General features: G+C 39.6%; 2 protein-coding genes across 2 annotated transcripts; both read right to left on the bottom strand.

Annotated features, from left to right (window-relative positions):
- Nucleotides 1-1766: 1766 nt before the first annotated feature.
- LOC124138974 (fucolectin-4-like) lies at nt 1767-6553 on the bottom strand. The gene is made up of 4 exons (XM_046505907.2): nt 6121-6553; nt 5631-5864; nt 2681-2902; nt 1767-2295 (listed from the first exon to the last, which is right to left on the bottom strand). The coding sequence occupies exons 1-4, from the start codon at nt 6179-6181 to the stop codon at nt 2054-2056; spliced, it is 759 nt and encodes a 252-aa protein (XP_046361863.2). The 5' UTR covers nt 6182-6553; the 3' UTR covers nt 1767-2053.
- Nucleotides 6554-7746: 1193 nt separating this feature from the next.
- Nucleotides 7747-16562, bottom strand: LOC124130161 (monomeric sarcosine oxidase-like). Its single transcript, XM_046493474.2, has 9 exons — nt 16061-16562; nt 14754-14820; nt 13255-13311; nt 12431-12562; nt 12058-12271; nt 11502-11668; nt 9421-9607; nt 9196-9329; nt 7747-8179 (listed from the first exon to the last, which is right to left on the bottom strand). Exons 1-9 carry the CDS (start codon nt 16158-16160, stop codon nt 8023-8025), a joined length of 1215 nt encoding a protein of 404 aa, XP_046349430.2. The 5' UTR covers nt 16161-16562; the 3' UTR covers nt 7747-8022.
- Between the last annotated feature and the right edge of the window lie 677 nt (nt 16563-17239).

The raw sequence follows: 17239 nt of genomic DNA on the forward strand, positions 1-17239 counted from the left end.
AATTTCGAGTTTGTGAAATATACTTGAATAACGAGAAAATAGTCGAAGTTACGAGAATAACTCGAAGCCATGGGAAAATAATTGAAAGTACGAAGCTATAACTTTAAACTCAAAATTTCGAAAAAATAAACAAATGATTGAAGCAAAATTATTTTTTTATGTATGTTTTTTATTATGTTACCAAAGTGGCATCATAAGGCTTTCGTTCGTAGCCAGTATAAGGCATGCATAATCAATGGGATGGGCGGAGTGGGAAAGCGGTGAAAAGCGCCAGGCTAGCAAGCGCCAGATGCTGAGATCGTATGAGATCGTGCAAGTGACCGGGTTGTTATTCAGCCTTTGGACCAACAATGTTTACAGGTCTTTACAGTGTTGTCACTAGCCCTAGTGTACAGTACATACACTCTGTGCACTCAAAAGAACCGACTCGTCCGATGGTATATGACCAGATGGTGGAAACACGAATACGTACATACACCCGAAACACAAGTGTCAAAACGTGTGGTGTCAACCTGGGCAAGCGACTTAGTTCAAATGTGTCTCCGTTCACCCAGCAGGGAATTGGTACCCGATATGTCAGGTGGATCTTAAAACCTTCTAGCGCCCCTAGGCAGTTTGGGTTGTATACTCCCCAGGGAGTGCAATTGGACACACTGGTCGGGGAACAACTATAAAACCGCATTTGAGCAAATACCCCTACATGGATACCTGCGGTACACAAATGCGTCAAAGCAAGAGTCGCCTCCCTTCTAGGGAGCGTTGTGAAATATGGCAATATGTTGAAAAGTGTGTGGAGAGAGAATGAAATACCTAAAATAGCTCGGTAAACATCGCTAATGTTCGGCACATTCCGATAGTTTACATCTTTTAATTATTCATTCTCTTATTAAATTTCGTAATTTTTCACTTATCTTTCCTGTTATTATAATTTCACCTCAAATAAAGTACTTTTTTCTGAAAAATATTAAATCTATAAACAATCCCCGCGACATGTCAGGAAATACGTCACACGGAGCAGACGTTTATTCAGCTACAGCTGCAGCGCCTGCGCATCATACCCAGGGAACCAGGCTGACGTTTATTTCACCTGACAGCAGCCTCCTTTCGCTCTCGTGCATTTGCTCAGAAATCAGTAAACGCCATAATAATGGTTAATATATCGTGTTTAATATATCGTGTTTGTGTTCGAAGGTAGACTGTCTGTAGTACCCGTGCCGACAACGACCCCTTCAGTCCCACTGAAGGTACAAGTGGCTCAAGTGGAATGGCCCTTGTTTAAAACCTGGATCTGCCCCTGAATGTACATTATATTGCAGGATGCTCATTTGGGGCCTTCCGTATCCACCAGTAATATTGTAAATCTAGTTTGTGTAGAAACTTTCGCATATTAGAACTGTTCCTCGAAAATAATACCTGTGCAAAAAAACTTCTGTTCTTGTCGTCGCGTCTGATGTGAGTGTTAAAGTGACTTAAAATTTTAATTCAGTGTTGAGATAGGAGTACATCCTTGTCATATCATTATAAAACACGCTTTTAGCAGCACATTTCTTACATGTAATTAGTTTATGCCACTCCACGTACCACGCTGTTTATGAGCCTTTTCGAATAATTCTTTTGAATTTTATTTCATATTCACATATCTTCAGTTCGACATTTCTGTACGTGTATGTGTCATTAAAATAAAATACATTAGCGACATCCGAAGTCAAATAGTTAAAAACAATTGTTCACTGGACATGTTTGGTGTTCTGAAACAATTATTATGGTTCCATCAGTGGCAATGAATTGTAGGCCATGGAGCAGTATGCTCCCAATATGTTGAGTCATACAAATAGTATTGGCATCACATTCATTTATTTTGTATGATGACAACTATCTACATACATCAGGTATAGCTTAGAGACATTTGGATATTATTCAAATAGTCTCAATCTCATCCAAATGTGATGTCTTGAAGTAGGGACAGAAAATCTAAATTGTTGAATCATATTATTGACATCATATTTTAAGAACTCGGATGAACCATTTGAAAAGTCACAAAGTAGCCTCAGCCTCAGCAGCTGCAAACGTCGTATGAGTTGGCGACATAGAGACTCCAGTCGGCGTCGGTGACGACATTTATGGTGGAAGCCAGCAGCTCACAGTTGGACATGTTGGCAGCCAAGGGGGAGAAATTAAAACCCACACACTGAAGCCCCTCCTGGCACGCCCGGGCGCACATTTCGAGCGATGACGTCATCATTCTCAGCTTGTTGGAGGTGACTCGTTTGTTGGTCTGACGAGTTAGGGCCATCTCTGGTAAAGAAAAAATGAAGTGGTACAGAAATCTTAATGCATGACACGTGTGTATTGTCGACTTCTTTGATCAATACCTGTATGGATAAGTCAGTGAGTGTGTTGGGTTTAACGTCTCTTTAAACATAATTCCAGTTATAACATGGCGTGTTAGCTTCGTGTGGAAGGAAAGCCTACAGCTCTAAAACGTTTACCACTTGGGTGAAACCCGGGATCATGGGTATGGTGATGACAAATCTGGACACATAACCAGGGCGAACCAGACATGTATTAATGACCTTACATTATACAATAGGACGTATAAAACAACAGTTGGACATAACAGCAGAAAAATACATCAAAAACGCTCTGCACATTCACTTTAGAAGAACAAACAACAACATACTGTTTGGAACCCCCATGACTTGGACTTCACACAGCGTCAGCAAGTCTGTATCGTTATTCCAGGGGATCTGTACCCGCAGGTAGCGTCCGCTGAGGGGGGAGTGACAGGGGAGAGTCTCTGTCAGGCCCGTCCCCAGCGGGCCCGGGTAGTGGCGACAGACGAGGGCCTCATTCATCGTTACGTTATCAGCCAGGAGGATGTCGAAATCATGAAGACGTTCACCTTGGTTTGACAAAAATTCCTACGTCATGATGCAATGTGCAAATAGAAAGACTGAGCATCCTTTAATACCTGGATGACGAATCATTTTAGCCACACTTAATCGTACATGGGTGCATAAATTGTACCATTATTTGATATTTCAATAACATAGTTGGTGCAGTTGCCCTCAAACTGGGAGTGAACGGTTACACTTTCTGAACAGCATACACACATGTCATTCTATACCATTACGTATAGGGTATACAATAGAATTTGGTCTAAAGCACATGGCAAAGTGGGGTATGCATGCTCAAAGGAGAAGGGGCATATCTCAATTATGCTAAACTCTTAATGCGTATAATAGGCCTCTGATACTCTGCTGTCCTGGTGTGAATATGCTGTGTTCACGATGTACCAAAATATTGCTACATAAATATCGACATTGATATTGAACGATACAGGACGATGTTTCAGAATGTGTCCACTAGTTTATTGAGTCAGTAAATATGCTTTTACGCCGCTTTTGGCAATATTCCAGCAATATCAAAGCAGGGGATACAAACAAATGACTAGTTTACTTGTGTGTTTGGTGTATCAATGTTGTATTTAACGTTGAATAGCAGACATAAGCAGAATCTCCAAACAAATAAAAACAAATTCAAAAAGGATCTTGCACTTTGAATATAATTCGAATTCCTCGGGTGAAATGAGAGGTTAGAACTCACACTTTAGAGAGGTAGGGAACTAGTTAACTTTGCTCGCACACTCAAATTTCTGACTCACTTCTGTAATAAATTTAATTGATTGTGTAACCAATTCCCTTCCACTGATTTAAACCAGACAATCCAGTGATTGACATCATGAGAATCAATCCACACAATTGGGATACGATGACATGCATCAACCAAGTCAGCGAGCCTGACCAACGGATCCCATTAGTCGTCTCTTACGACAAGCATAGTCGCCTTTTACGACAAGCATGGGTTGCTGAATACCTATCCTACCCCTGATATTCACGGGTTCAGAATAAAAGTACCCATTGAAACCGCCTCATCTGTTTCATATGTATGACACGTGAGTGATGTCAACTTTCCAATAGACAACTTTACCGTTATGTCAAGCAATATTCCTGCTGCAATATTTAGCAGCACCAGTCCTGTCTTAATTTTCACAAATTTTTAGGTGCATTTTGGCAAACATTTTCTTCGAAGATTTAAAAGAGCACAATGCGACTGATCAAGTTATCTGTTCAGGTTTACAACATTCAAATGTAGACATGTGGATGGTATTGCCAAATATGACGCATCAGTCACAACAATGATGTCCCATGCAATTCCCTATTTTTTATTTGTATGTTTCTTCAGGTTAACATTTGACTTGCCGCTGCATGTGTTTGTGACGGGTAACGCTCACCTTGAGTTGAGGCGCAGGATACGCGCACCTTTTCGCAAACATATAACATCACTATTTGATAGTGATTCCTGAACACTGTTCATGATGAAGTTAATTAATTGTTTTCGGAAAAACCCTCACGTTAAATTGAGACGTTGAGTTGTAAGGAACGTCAACTGACAGGAAAACGTTGGCCAACAAAACATATCCTTATTACTTAGAATTTGTGGAAACGGAATTAACCATGAACTCAACATACAACAACACATCCTAGTTAGAGGTTTCATAAGGGACTATGTTCTGTGTGTTGTAAGAAGGCTTGTTAGCTTAGAAGGGAATCTGGATACCTCAAAATCCATACATACTACCAAAAGACAAGGTTGAGGACCAACCGATTCTTTATATATTACTATAGTTTCTATATCATGTCATGAGTGAGTGAATTAAAATTTAACGTCGCATCGGCATTATTTCAGCCATACGGCGACGAGACCAAGTTCATATATTCACAATTGAGTCATGAATGCAAAGTTATATTTAAACACACATTTTATCAAACACGTTTCGGCATAACTATATCATTCATACAGTTTAAAACACGGGCTATAGGCCACCAGTAACCAAAGCTGGTCCACCTCGCCGGGGTCATGGGGACTTACGGTACCTCTGCTTCCTGCACGATACTTCAGCAGGATTTACGTCATCACCTTAGTCTCTGGTGGTTGTGCCCAGTACTAACAAATATTTAAAACTAATCAGGAATGAGTTGGCTCAAAAGACTGGTTGATGATAGTTACATCGGTTATGATAGGAATTACGTGTCACACAGGAGGGCCATTATTTTACGATTCGTTAACCTCCTGGACAGACAATCTAAGTTGATAAAATCATCACACCAAATTTCAAAAAAGCAAATAATGATTCTCTTACATATTTAAAATTTATTATACAGACCAAATGCCAGCTTACACGGGAAAAGAGATCTCTCAGAATTTTATCTTTTTGATAATGTGAATGCCTTGCAATTCCCAAGACCACACAGTCAGGCAATATATGCTTGAAGGTGAACCTTTCATCACAAGGGATACACTTTTCGATTATTGATTCCTGGGTGTGCCACCTATTTTGCATTATAACGTTTGAGGGTTGGTTTATAATCACTGTACATCATGCCATGACACATTATCCCTAGTAATACGAGAGATTTGGGTGGTCCTTACCGTCTTTTGAGTAGTATATAAATTGACGGAATACGCCTTAAAAGCTGGAATACTGACATAAAGGAAAGAAAAACCAATACATAGAGAGAAAATTTACCAACCAAGGATTTACTAACTTAAAAAGAAAATTGACCAACCAGCATAGTTTCTGTTTGTGATGACTACCTCTGAAACAAAGAGAGAGCAGCCAAGGTCCACTTGCCACCACAGATAAGGTTCTGACGGTGTCTGATGCCTAGTGGCAGTGCAGGACCCGTTCGGGTAGTGTGGGTCGCTGTTCCCATCCACTGCCCGGCTGGCGTTAGCGGAATCCGAAGTGCTGATTTGTGTGCTTGGTTTGTTCAGAGCCAGGTTGATACCTATCCCTGAAACTGCAATTGAAAACGTTATGGAAGCAGCGGATCTTATATTTAGATTATGTTGTGGATAACTTAGGCCTGCTGAAGTGGAATATGCTTTTCTTAGCCTATCGAAAGATCCGTGGTTTTGTTGAGGAAGTATATTGGCATGCACATCACAAGTCACAAGTGAACAAAAAACAAACGAGGGACTGGAGATAGGAGAGTTATCTGAAAAAGGAGGGGTGAGTGGGTAGGGGATGCCATTGCAGCATGATGTTATACTTACCTATGTGAATGAATTGCCATCCAATAAGTACTGATGCTGAATATTGAGTCATGTTTCTCATGATTCAGAAACAAACGACTGCACACACGTCAATACTTAGTACTCTGCTCACACGACCAAATATGACAGGTGTGACGTATGGTGACTATCTGTGACAACACGCTTGCTTGGGACTTTTACACCGCTCCTGCCATTTGCTTGCCCAGCCAAGCCAAGCCCTGGAATCCTTGCCACCCGACTGTGGGGTGATGTATGAACTGCGGTACTTCTAACCTTTGAGCAAAACTCTGAGGGTGGAGTTGCTGTGAATGTCATCCCTTTGTGATATTTGCTAATGTTACATTTCCAATATAGAAAATGCAATTGAGAAACTAGTAATCAGCAGAACCATGGTCTGATTTGATATGCCTGGAACTACCGATTTGTGCTACATAATGGCACTAGTTATTACTTTTGTATGCTCAGTATATGATGAAGAACTGCTGTAAACAGTAATCTTTAGGTGTTTTTGTGCATAAAGCGATATTTGCATCAATGCTATTGCTATTTTCGTTTCCTGACGCATCACAGACCTACTGAATGCTGGTTGTCGGTAGAGACGAAGGAGTGTACACGCTTCTTTTCTTGTTATCTAATGACTATATTAAACTTCAGTGACAGCAAAGCATATTCTTATTTCCCCAGGGTAAATGGGAACTCAATATATAGTAATAAATAATTGCATTGATTTTTTCACATCCTATATTTCATCGCTACCATGTCTATTATTTTGAATAATATGAAATTGAACCCCCATTAACCTCTCTGACGTCCAAAGCATGCTTTAGTAGGCCAATCGACAGATTTGAATGAGGCATACGTCCCTTTGTTGGTCAAGTGTAGGTGGCATGGCGCAAGTCACCAGCAATTTGATTGGCTGTTTGGGTTCGATTTCCCAGATCCTGGTTTAGGATTAATCAAAGCTGAACTTGTGTTGTTGACCTACATGAAGGGCGTACTCTGCGGGACCCTCATTTACATTTTGTGTCTGCAGAAACCCTCAAAGTCTGCAAATCACAGACTGAGTCACATTGAACATACAGGCTTCCTCTCGGTGAGGTCTGCCAGCTAGAAGACTTTCAATAGCCATTTTTCCTTCAATGCGTTGTAGGCGGCACTATTCCTAAATGATCACAAATACTCCATTAAAGCAAGAGTAGAGAGCTCACGTGTTACTTATGCCTCAGAGCGATTTGACGACCATTCACTGAAGTGACAAAATCAAGAATGAACCCCAACCCACATGCACGGTTGAATTGCGTGATCCACGTGCAATGTTTCTGGTGTGTTGGGGCGTTAGGTTGTGGCCTTGAAACCGTTCTCGCAGTCATTTTTCAAACTGATCTCTCTTTATCCATGGACCGACTTTAATGCCACAGCTGTATCATTGAATGTGTTAACACATATAAAAGACAAGATGGATGACTAAGTAATCGAAGTTAACAAAAAAAATGGTCAAAGTAAAACTACGAATAGCCCGACTACAGACACACACCAAACTGCGCATGGATACATGAATAATGTCTCCCATAATGTGAGTGTTAGTATGTTATAAGACGCTTTAGATTTGAATCCACACAAAACAAGTTCCGATTTTACAGAATTTATTACTACTGCAGGTAAATTAGGCATTATACATTTGCTTGAAAATGTGACATGCTCATATCACGAAAAGTACCAACTGCAATGTTTTCGTTATTGAATTATGGTTCCATAAAATATGACGTAAAAGCTGTGTATTTTATATAAAAGAATGGGAGTTCTGTGGCACGGGGCCCGATTACATGAACGTGTTAACAGTTTCTGTACGGGAAACGTATGGACGGGAAATAAGCAGCCTTCTGTCTATAGTTTCGCTTCTGTCTACAGTTTTGCCTCTGTGCCATGTCCCAGGAAAAACGTTGGTTTGAAAGTGGGATCCTGAATCGCGTCTCTGGTGATGTTGAATTGACTGATGTTGTACTGGGTACGGCCGTCAACGGCGAGCTCGCTCAGGACTTTTCCAAGCAGACTTGCAAATCTGAAATATGAACAACCACAGAAGTAATTGTTAACGATGAACGAGGGTTGGTTTGTTGTTTAACGCCGCACTCAGCAATATTCCAGCTATACGAAGGCGGTCTGTAAATAATCGAGTCTGGACCAGACAATCCAGTGATTGATATCATGAGCATCGATCCACGCAATTGGGATCGATGACATACATCAACCAAGTCAGCGAGCCTGACCACCCGATCCCGTTAGTCGCCTTTTACGACAAGCATAGTCACCTTTTGTGGCAAGCATGGGTTGCTGACGGCCTATTCTTCACGGGTCCGATAAACGAGGGGAGATGATTAAACATTGATCTGTCATTACGTATATGTCCGATTTGCACACACACACACACACACACACACACACACACACACACACACACATACACACACACACACACACACACACACACACACACACACACACACAGACAGACAGACAGACAGACAGACACACACACACACACACACACACACACACACAGAGGAGTTCGCGTTTGTCAATGATCGATACAGAAGTCCCTGATTTTGACATTACGGTTGATATACGATGTATTGCATTTACCCAAAAGCATAATACCACATCGTCGGCATTCATGTCAGTGTAAATTGAATTTAGGATATGATTTTACCAACAAAGTGTCGCGCTGAACAGCTGTAAGATTGCTGATGCAGTGTAAAGCAAATATTACACACTCATTCAACCAACCAATGTTGTGGCATTTAAATGATATGTACCTTCAGGGAACTTTGAATACACTGAATGCAGTACGATAACCTTCCGGAAAACTATACATCTTCACGTTATTCATATACTAGTATTCGATGGCACATAATGCATGGTCTCACACTCAAATCAAAGTTCATGAATATGGATCCATGCCAGTCCATTAATTCGCTTAAACATTAAATAGAACAGGTTCTACAGCCAGAATATGCCCAATTAAAATCCTAATAATGGTCACTACATGTTAGATGATGCATTCCAAGGAGTGCTCACTTGTACGCATGTCCAGCTCCACAACAAACGATGACGTCAGACCAGCCCTTGTATGCGCATGTGTCGACCACGAAGTGTCTGTCTGGAGGCATGGTGTAGAGGCAGGTCTTGGTCTGAAGGATTGGTCCCAAGAACTGTAAAGACCAAGTACAAATCAACATTCAGTTTGTAGTTTATCATCAGTTTGTCACTGATGTTAAGGTTATTGTACAGTGGGACATCTACCTTGGGACAAATCTCCTGCAGCAGCTCAGTACAGGTCCGCTCTCGGGCAGGATCTGGCTCAAAGGTCCTCGTGTCGGCGGTGACTACGTTGCCTCCAGCGTTAACCCCGATCTTCGACCCCGTGTTGCCGTGGATGGGAAGGGCGTAGATGCGGTAACGGGGGCAGTGAAAAATCCAGATTGGACACCTAACACAGAACGGTTTTGAGTGTTTCAACTTGTAGTCAAGTTGTTTCATAATCAGGACCATGTGAAATTTGTCAAATTCATTGGCTCTGTCAAACTTCCCTAAAACTGGCGTGTCTTGGGCACATGAGGTGACTGATAACCGTTTTAAATGTGTTATCATATAGAAAGTGAGTCATTTGGGATTGTCATGCTCTTTTATCAAGGGGGTCAGGGAAAACTGTCATCCTTAAGATTGGAACGGGTCGCCCAAACACATTTTCACTTGTGAAAAGCATGCATTTTGTTTCTGGTCCTAATTCATAAAGCCATTGCATAGCGATTTATAGTTGATCTTCTCTCTCGTGAGACCTGGACAGGGAGAAGGCCTTTGTGAGTATAATATTGTGTTATTATGAGGATAGATATGTAGAATGATAATTTTGTGTTTAATTGTAAATAAGGTTTGTTTTGCTAAAAATATTGTTCATTGTTTAAATGTAGGTTATTATATATTCCCTTTAAATGAGAATGTTGAATTGAATTCTTGTATCATAATACATGATAGATGTAACAAGTGGTTAGTAATTTTCATGATTTCGGGCCTTGGTGTGATTGCTCCTACTTTTGATTCCCAACTCGGCCATATTCATCACCAACTTTAATCAAACCGGACATCTCTCTGGACATGAGAACATATCAAAAGAGGACATTTCAGTGATGTTCTGAAGATGACCTCAACTTTTGTGTAGAACAATGCTATATTCAATGTTATTTGGCCATATAGGAAACGTGGGTGCACTCAACAATGAAGTACCCGCAATACCATTTGATCTTTTGTATTAAATCACATGTGAAAATACTGTTGACTTCAATACGTGTATTCAACCTTAAGGGTTTCTTTTTCATTTGTAATAATGTGTGCTGAATATCCTTAGTTCAGCTTTTGATGTGTGACAGGGATATTAACCCAAATATCTGCTAAAAGCTGAGTCCATTGTACGATTCCGACGATATCATACCAAATGTTCGCAAAAGGTGAACGCTTCAAGACCACCTATGGTAAGTCAATTGTTTCCCTGAAATAGCAACACGGAAACATAAAGTACGAGTCAAAACAGAATATTGCATCGGACATCATTTTTGTCACTGATGCGTCGAATTCATAATTGTTCGCCACATGTCCACCATAACCTCTTTATGAAGGTTATGCTTAGGCCTTGAATGTTGTAACCCTGATAAAAACATTTGAGTCATAATTGTTTTCTACAAATTATAGTGCGCTTTGTTTAAATCTTTGTAGAAATTCCATTTTCGATTGTACCTCTAAAGTTGTGAAATGTGTCCACCAAAGCCTGGAGCTGCTTAAATATTGCTTGACATAAAGGGATAGTTGAATTCATCCCTCATCCACTGACTTGTTTTTTAATCTCTCTGATTTTTTATGCACATGTCTAAATATGAAACATGGGCGGTTTCACTGGTTTTCTCCTTTATTTCTAGCTCAGGTGAGTAAATCATTGAAAGGGAATTGGCTATTTTACCTTTATTGGATCATGTTAGATCATTGATACATCATTTATTAGTACCCATGGATAAAGGAATGAAGTATTTTCGTAAGTTTGTCGTGTGACATAATTGAACTTGGTACTTTTCTGATATTCGCAAACATTCAGACAAATACTTAAGAATCCACCTGTCCACTTCACTCAAATACTTTCTGCAAATACTCACTGCTATACTTTAACACATACATAACCTTCTGATGAAGATCACTTTGTGCATGTGGTCTTTAGGGTTATAGGTTACATATGTATAGAGTTTACTTCGGTTGGTGGAACCAAACGCATTAATGTTTGGTAGTGTGGCTGACAAAAATAGCAAAGAGACCAAGTCATGTTCAGTGTTTGTACTTACTTTTCCTTGGTGAACTCCTTCATGTGCGGCGTGGCGTAGTACGTCACCTGCTCCTGTGTGACGGTGACGGGGACGTGGACGCCGATTGTCCCCAGGACCGAGTTGAGCCACCCCCCTGCCGTCACCACCACCTTCCGGCACTCGAACACGCCCTTCGTTGTGTGAACCTAACAATGATATGTTTAGTCAGTATCCACAAACAAACTATCTCCTGGCTTTTCTTGTTCAATAAACAAATGGTACACTTTATCCAGCGATATCTCTCAACATGTCTGAATGATAAAGAGTTGAAATGTGTTTGTTTCAATGATTTTGAAATGTGTCATGTGTCTACAATGATGTATGCAAGGCGTTTAAAGATACTTTGATATGAGGGTTCACTTGCACGTCAGTCACGGTTCGTCTGTGTGGATTGTTTCTCGTTCTTTTCAAGGTAAGTTGAGATGTACATAAAATATTGCATTGCAGTTGAGCAAGTCAAGAATGTGAAATGACTTTTCCCTTCAAGATGTAAAGTCCGCACAATCAGTGTTTATTGAGCATGTAAAGTACGTACAATGACGTTGCCGTTGTTGGCCCTAGTGAGCCTGGTAGCGGGGCAGTTCTCCAGGACTTTAACCCCGTTTCCCCGGGCCAGCTGAATGTGGACAGCGTTCCCCACAGCAGCATCTACGAGGCCCGCTTGCTCCTGGTACAAGCCCACGATATCTGGACCCACTGTGAACTGGGGGTAGCGGGCCATTAGTTGCAGGTTTGACAACCTGTCGTATCTGATGAGGAAATGAAATGTATATAATTTAGTTAGTATACACGGCTGACTTATGGGTATCACCAGATGGCTCCATTTAAAAGAACTCAAGAACGGACTCCAATTCAAATAAATTTGAGATAAAATCATGACATGACATCCAATACACATAATAACTCACTTGATGTTGCTCCTGTCCATTGATTCAGCGAACTTCTCCATGATGGCCTCAGTCGGTCCCTTCCTGGCCAGGCGCAGACCCCCGGTCATCCATACAACCTGCAGGCCGGACTCGCGCTCAATCTGGCGCCATCTGCTCTTGGACAATACAAATGAATTGTTGTTAAAGTAGTCATCGAGTGCTCACTAAAAGTTCTGTTTAATCCCAAAACGTGGCTCACATATTTGCATTAATTTTGGCGTACACTTTTCAATAGGAGTGATAACTCATTGCTGTCCCCTTATTGTTAGACATGTGCGTGTGTTTGTTTCTATAACAACTGTATGGTATATTTGTTAATTTGTCAACAGTGCTTGCTTATATGTTTATCATTGACTTTTATCGGAAAACATTTTCTCCAGCGCATTTCAGTATTTCAGCATTACGTCTTACACTACCAACTGACGCCTGGATCAACCCTAGATTGATCAGTCAGATCATTGAGACGTTCATAAAACATTCATTGATCAAAACTGCAGGACAAAAGACAGTATTCATCTATCTTTTATGGATGCTAAAATGAAACAAAGATAGGATGTATTTGGTACAAGTGTCGTAGTTGTGTTTTTTGGAACTTAAGTTTGTAGTCTTTCAGCGACTGTTTTCAGTACGGTAGCGATTTGTAATGATTTTGTCAAATCCTATTTATAGTGTGTGCTTTCATTTGCCCGGCGTTTTTTAAAGCCTGTGACCTTCATCACTTTGTGTTTTCCTTCAACATGCTGTGATAAAATGTGTATACTGTTCAAAGTGATGTTAAACTCACTCAACTCGCACGGACTTACGCCTTGAATGTGTCGGGGATGAGTCTGGTGTAGCGATCATCATCGTACGTCAGGCGGCTGAAACACAATAATTACCTCCCATTTTAAGTAGATACTTATTCATCCGTAGTTTCGTCAATGTATTTATGTCTGTCAATTGACGACGATATAATAAATAAAATCTGATCCATTTAAGATACGTATTCGTATATCGTGTCAGAAAAAGTAATCTGGACACGTGGTCTAACCCTTTGATCCCACCTCATGTTTTAATAAGCGTAATGAAACTCATCCATAAAATTGTCTCATAGAACTTATTAAGAACAATTAGTAAGCTAGAACTGGGGATGAAAAGAAACGATACATCTCAGTTGTTTTTATCATATGTTTGACTTTCAATTGAAAGTATCATAAGTTAATCAGCACTCAAAGAATATTCAACATGGTTTTATTTAAAAAAAATATAATTTGAAATATTACTTAAAAATTCGCATAATACACAACTGCTTATGGGTATCTTAAACATCTTATCTTTGAAAATCAAAGAAAGCTTTTTTTTGTACAAATTTGCAACATTTCAAATATGGTTGGTGTCAAATACCAAACACCAAATATGGTTGGTGGTTGCAAATTCATTTCTTACTCCAGTCTCAATTGAACCAATTTAGTTTTACACAAATGGTCTAGTGATAGAGCGTCCGCCCGTATAGCAGCAAGTCCTGGGTTTGATTCCCGGCTGCGTCATGCCCAAAGACGTTTAAAGATGGTTGTAACCCTGCCTGGGCGCCCGAGGTCCCTTAAAGCAGGTTTTATGAAATCGAGTATAAACAGCCAATCAAATCGCTGTTCACATGCGCCAGTGAACCATTTCTCAAACGTTAAGTGATTGTCATGTTACACCTAGTTCTTCTTTATGCTTATCCATTCATCACTATCACTCGACACTATTTTGTATTCGCTAATCATACATTATTATCGAATATCCCCTACGTTTTGTGAGAGTTTATGTAGGACTCAGATGTATGGTAGGCCGTCTCCACGGTGCATTCTCAGATCTGTGTCAGGACTCCTGCTGCATGACGGACTCTCAGATGACAAATACGTAGGGTAGCTTTGATCATGCGGATAGTAGACCCCCACAGAGTTCTACCGATATGTGTTTCATGTGTGTCAGTGGCCATCACCATTACATAAACACGCTGCTCCTTTACTTAGATTGAAAATGGAATTGTAAATGTATTATTTTTAAAAATACAGGTGCTCGGTCCAGCAGTGTATTGTCAAGTTATAGGAGCTCCAATAGACTTTATGCTAAGACCGCCTTGTGCAACTGGTCTCCGGGGAAGGAAGTGTGGTATGCATAATAACATTTGACGTTCAGCATGACGAATGCAGTATCTTCTAAGTTATTGCTTATAAGCATAGTAGTAACTCATGATAACATTGTTGTGCAGAAGTACAATATCAACGTATATATTTTGTTTCGTGTAAATTTCACTTCTCCGTTGTAATAAACTTACATGATCCTTGATACGTCTTGTGAGCCTCCTCTTTCATGACCGAGGGAAAACTGCTCGAGACCAAGGACTGAAATGTATGATATAATGCCTAAATATGGAAGTGCGTGAAGGATTTTATTTAATTCAACGTGGGTCGTCATTTTCAGCCGATTCATTTTCTTGCTGTTCTGGTTTTCGTTATTCCATCGAACTTTCTTTTTCTTTACTGTCTATCCAAAAGGAAATACTTTGATGTAATTTTGCTGTAATCACTGCCGTTCTACATTAGAATAAAATCTTAAATTTTCAGAAAAAACAACAAAATAATATTTATCCAAACCATTATGAAGGGCTCGTTACGTTATCTCTTGTTATCCGTAAGGTTTTCATGGAACACGTTTACGTTGTATTACGATTTTGAAACAGAAAATATGTTATTTCCATTTTAAAAAAACATTTTCATTGCAGCAGGACCGTTAATCAAGGAAATCTCACACCAAAATTTGTCTCGGTTTGGAAGCTGTTCATACTTGTTTGAAATGGCATTTCCATTGTCGGTTAAGAGATGGTTAAGAGATGAAATAATATGTTATTTGAGAAGAAAAGAAAATGTTCTAATGATATATTCTTAGGCAGATTATACCCTGAAAACCACAGTAACGATTAGGCAAACTAAAGGAAAGTAGTTACATCATGAAGTGCATTTTCTCTTTCTCGGGTTTACATTTTTAAATAATGATAGTATTTCATCACTAAATACATAAATACAACTTATTCACTGATTTCCAGTTATCCATTCATATAATTGTCACCACTACGAGTATTGTGCTTTTTACGCCCTGTGGTGGAGAGTCGAGAGAGATTTTTCATTAGTATTGGCTTTTTATTATATATGTCATTTATTATTTGTCGTTGAACTGAACCATATTTATGTGTTATGAACCAAGGTGAAGATATTCTAGAGTCAAAACAACACCTCATGTATAGCAATAAAATGGTTTAAATTATCACAATGAGTGAGAACAGTATTTGAACAGTATTTTAGTTTTATCACGGTGTGCCAGATTGGCGCAGGGGAAGATCCCGAAGTGATGCACGTCTTGTACTGTGGTGAAACCCACGGGCACACGTATGGTGCTGACAAAACCTAGAAACTTAGTCAAACCAACGATCATAGGTTTCTGGCACGCCTACGGGAAGCAACTATGCAAACACAACAACTATTTATATCATAATTTTGAGCACGGTAAGAATATACTTGGAAAGCACTACATGTACCCGTAGCTACGAAGTACTTGCATATCAAATATGGCAAACTGGCACCTCACCTGAGCTGGAACGCTTTGACAACCAGTATAGAGCTCCGCTGCCTATCCCTCCACAGCCGATGACAATGTACTCAAAATACTGTCGCTTAGATGCAGCCATTGTGCAATATATACGAGACAAGTGGAGGAGAACCTCCTCGTTATCCGACCTAACAGCTGCTCACTTGTACTGTTGTAAGACTTTATGGAGCTGTCAATAAAAAATAGGTCAAATGCTCCAAATAGGGCAACTGAAGCTCTATGACTATCCATGCAATTTACTGCATAATACTGTCGAGTGGAAAGCTGGCTTTGTTATTGGTAATGTTTAACTCTACTGATGCATTGAATTTGCATGTCGTGTGGCGACATGTGAAAACAGATTAGATAACCCATACATCTGTTACAGTTACCTGACCTTACCTGACTTTTGTCAGGATTTTTGTTAAATGATCTTACACAGAATATATATTTGACGTACGTTTGTTGAACATTCTGAATTTTGTTTTTGACTACTTAGACGTGTGGTACCATTTTTTAAAGTAGAATTTCACTTGTTACCTCAGTGAATATATTTTAGGCTTAGCGAAAGAGGCATTTTACATGCTTCTGTGTATGTTGTGTAAAGTGTTTGTGTTGTAATTTAACCTTCCGTTTTCTTGTACTCATTAATATTAATATTAATATTAATGTAGATTATGTAATTATTAAATGTAGATTATGTAATTATTAAATGTAGATATAGAAGTCGGCTGGCCTGAAAAGTGAAAAGTTAATATTGATATGAAATGTAGATTATGTAATGAATTTATTGAGACTGTCCAACACATTGTCAGTTGATGCCCAGCTTTGGCACAAACATAGTATCTTAAGCAATATGAAGAGGTGGCTCGATCCTTTTATTACCATCTTACATAATCTACATTCATTTTTACATTTTAACGCATGATCAGATTAAATGAAATGTAAAGTGTATGGTTGAGATTAAAGGTGGTCTGTTGGTTTTGATCATAATGAGATGTTGCATGAGTTTGCGATGTGTGCAAGCCCATGGCTTTACGTCAGTCAAGGACAGTTTCAGCTCCCTGGGAGGTATGAACGCTTCAAAAAGCTCAGACAGAATATTAGCAATATACACATGAAATAAAGGTAAGCACTATTGTTTTTATAAACTAACATATATTTTTGGTAATATCAACA

Source organism: Haliotis rufescens, unplaced genomic scaffold (assembly GCF_023055435.1).
Source record: "Haliotis rufescens isolate VD_foot unplaced genomic scaffold, xgHalRufe1.0.p SCAF_19, whole genome shotgun sequence".
NCBI lineage: Eukaryota > Metazoa > Mollusca > Gastropoda > Lepetellida > Haliotidae > Haliotis > Haliotis rufescens.

Excerpts from the sequence above, each read along its gene's own strand:
- LOC124138974 (XM_046505907.2), bottom strand. The coding sequence starts at position 6,181 with ATGAGAAACATGACTCAATATTCAGCATCAGTACTTATTGGATGGCAA. Across the intron at positions 5,865-6,120 it reads ATGGCAATTCATTCACATAG|TTTCAGGGATAGGTATCAAC; the intron begins GTAAGTATAACA and ends TTTCAATTGCAG. Across the intron at positions 2,296-2,680 it reads AGTCATGGGGGTTCCAAACA|AGATGGCCCTAACTCGTCAG; the intron begins GTATGTTGTTGT and ends TTTCTTTACCAG.
- LOC124130161 (XM_046493474.2), bottom strand. The coding sequence starts at position 16,160 with ATGGCTGCATCTAAGCGACAGTATTTTGAGTACATTGTCATCGGCTGT. Across the intron at positions 13,312-14,753 it reads CAAGACGTATCAAGGATCAT|CCGCCTGACGTACGATGATG; the intron begins GTAAGTTTATTA and ends ATTGTGTTTCAG. Across the intron at positions 9,330-9,420 it reads TGCAGGAGATTTGTCCCAAG|TTCTTGGGACCAATCCTTCA; the intron begins GTAGATGTCCCA and ends TGGTCTTTACAG.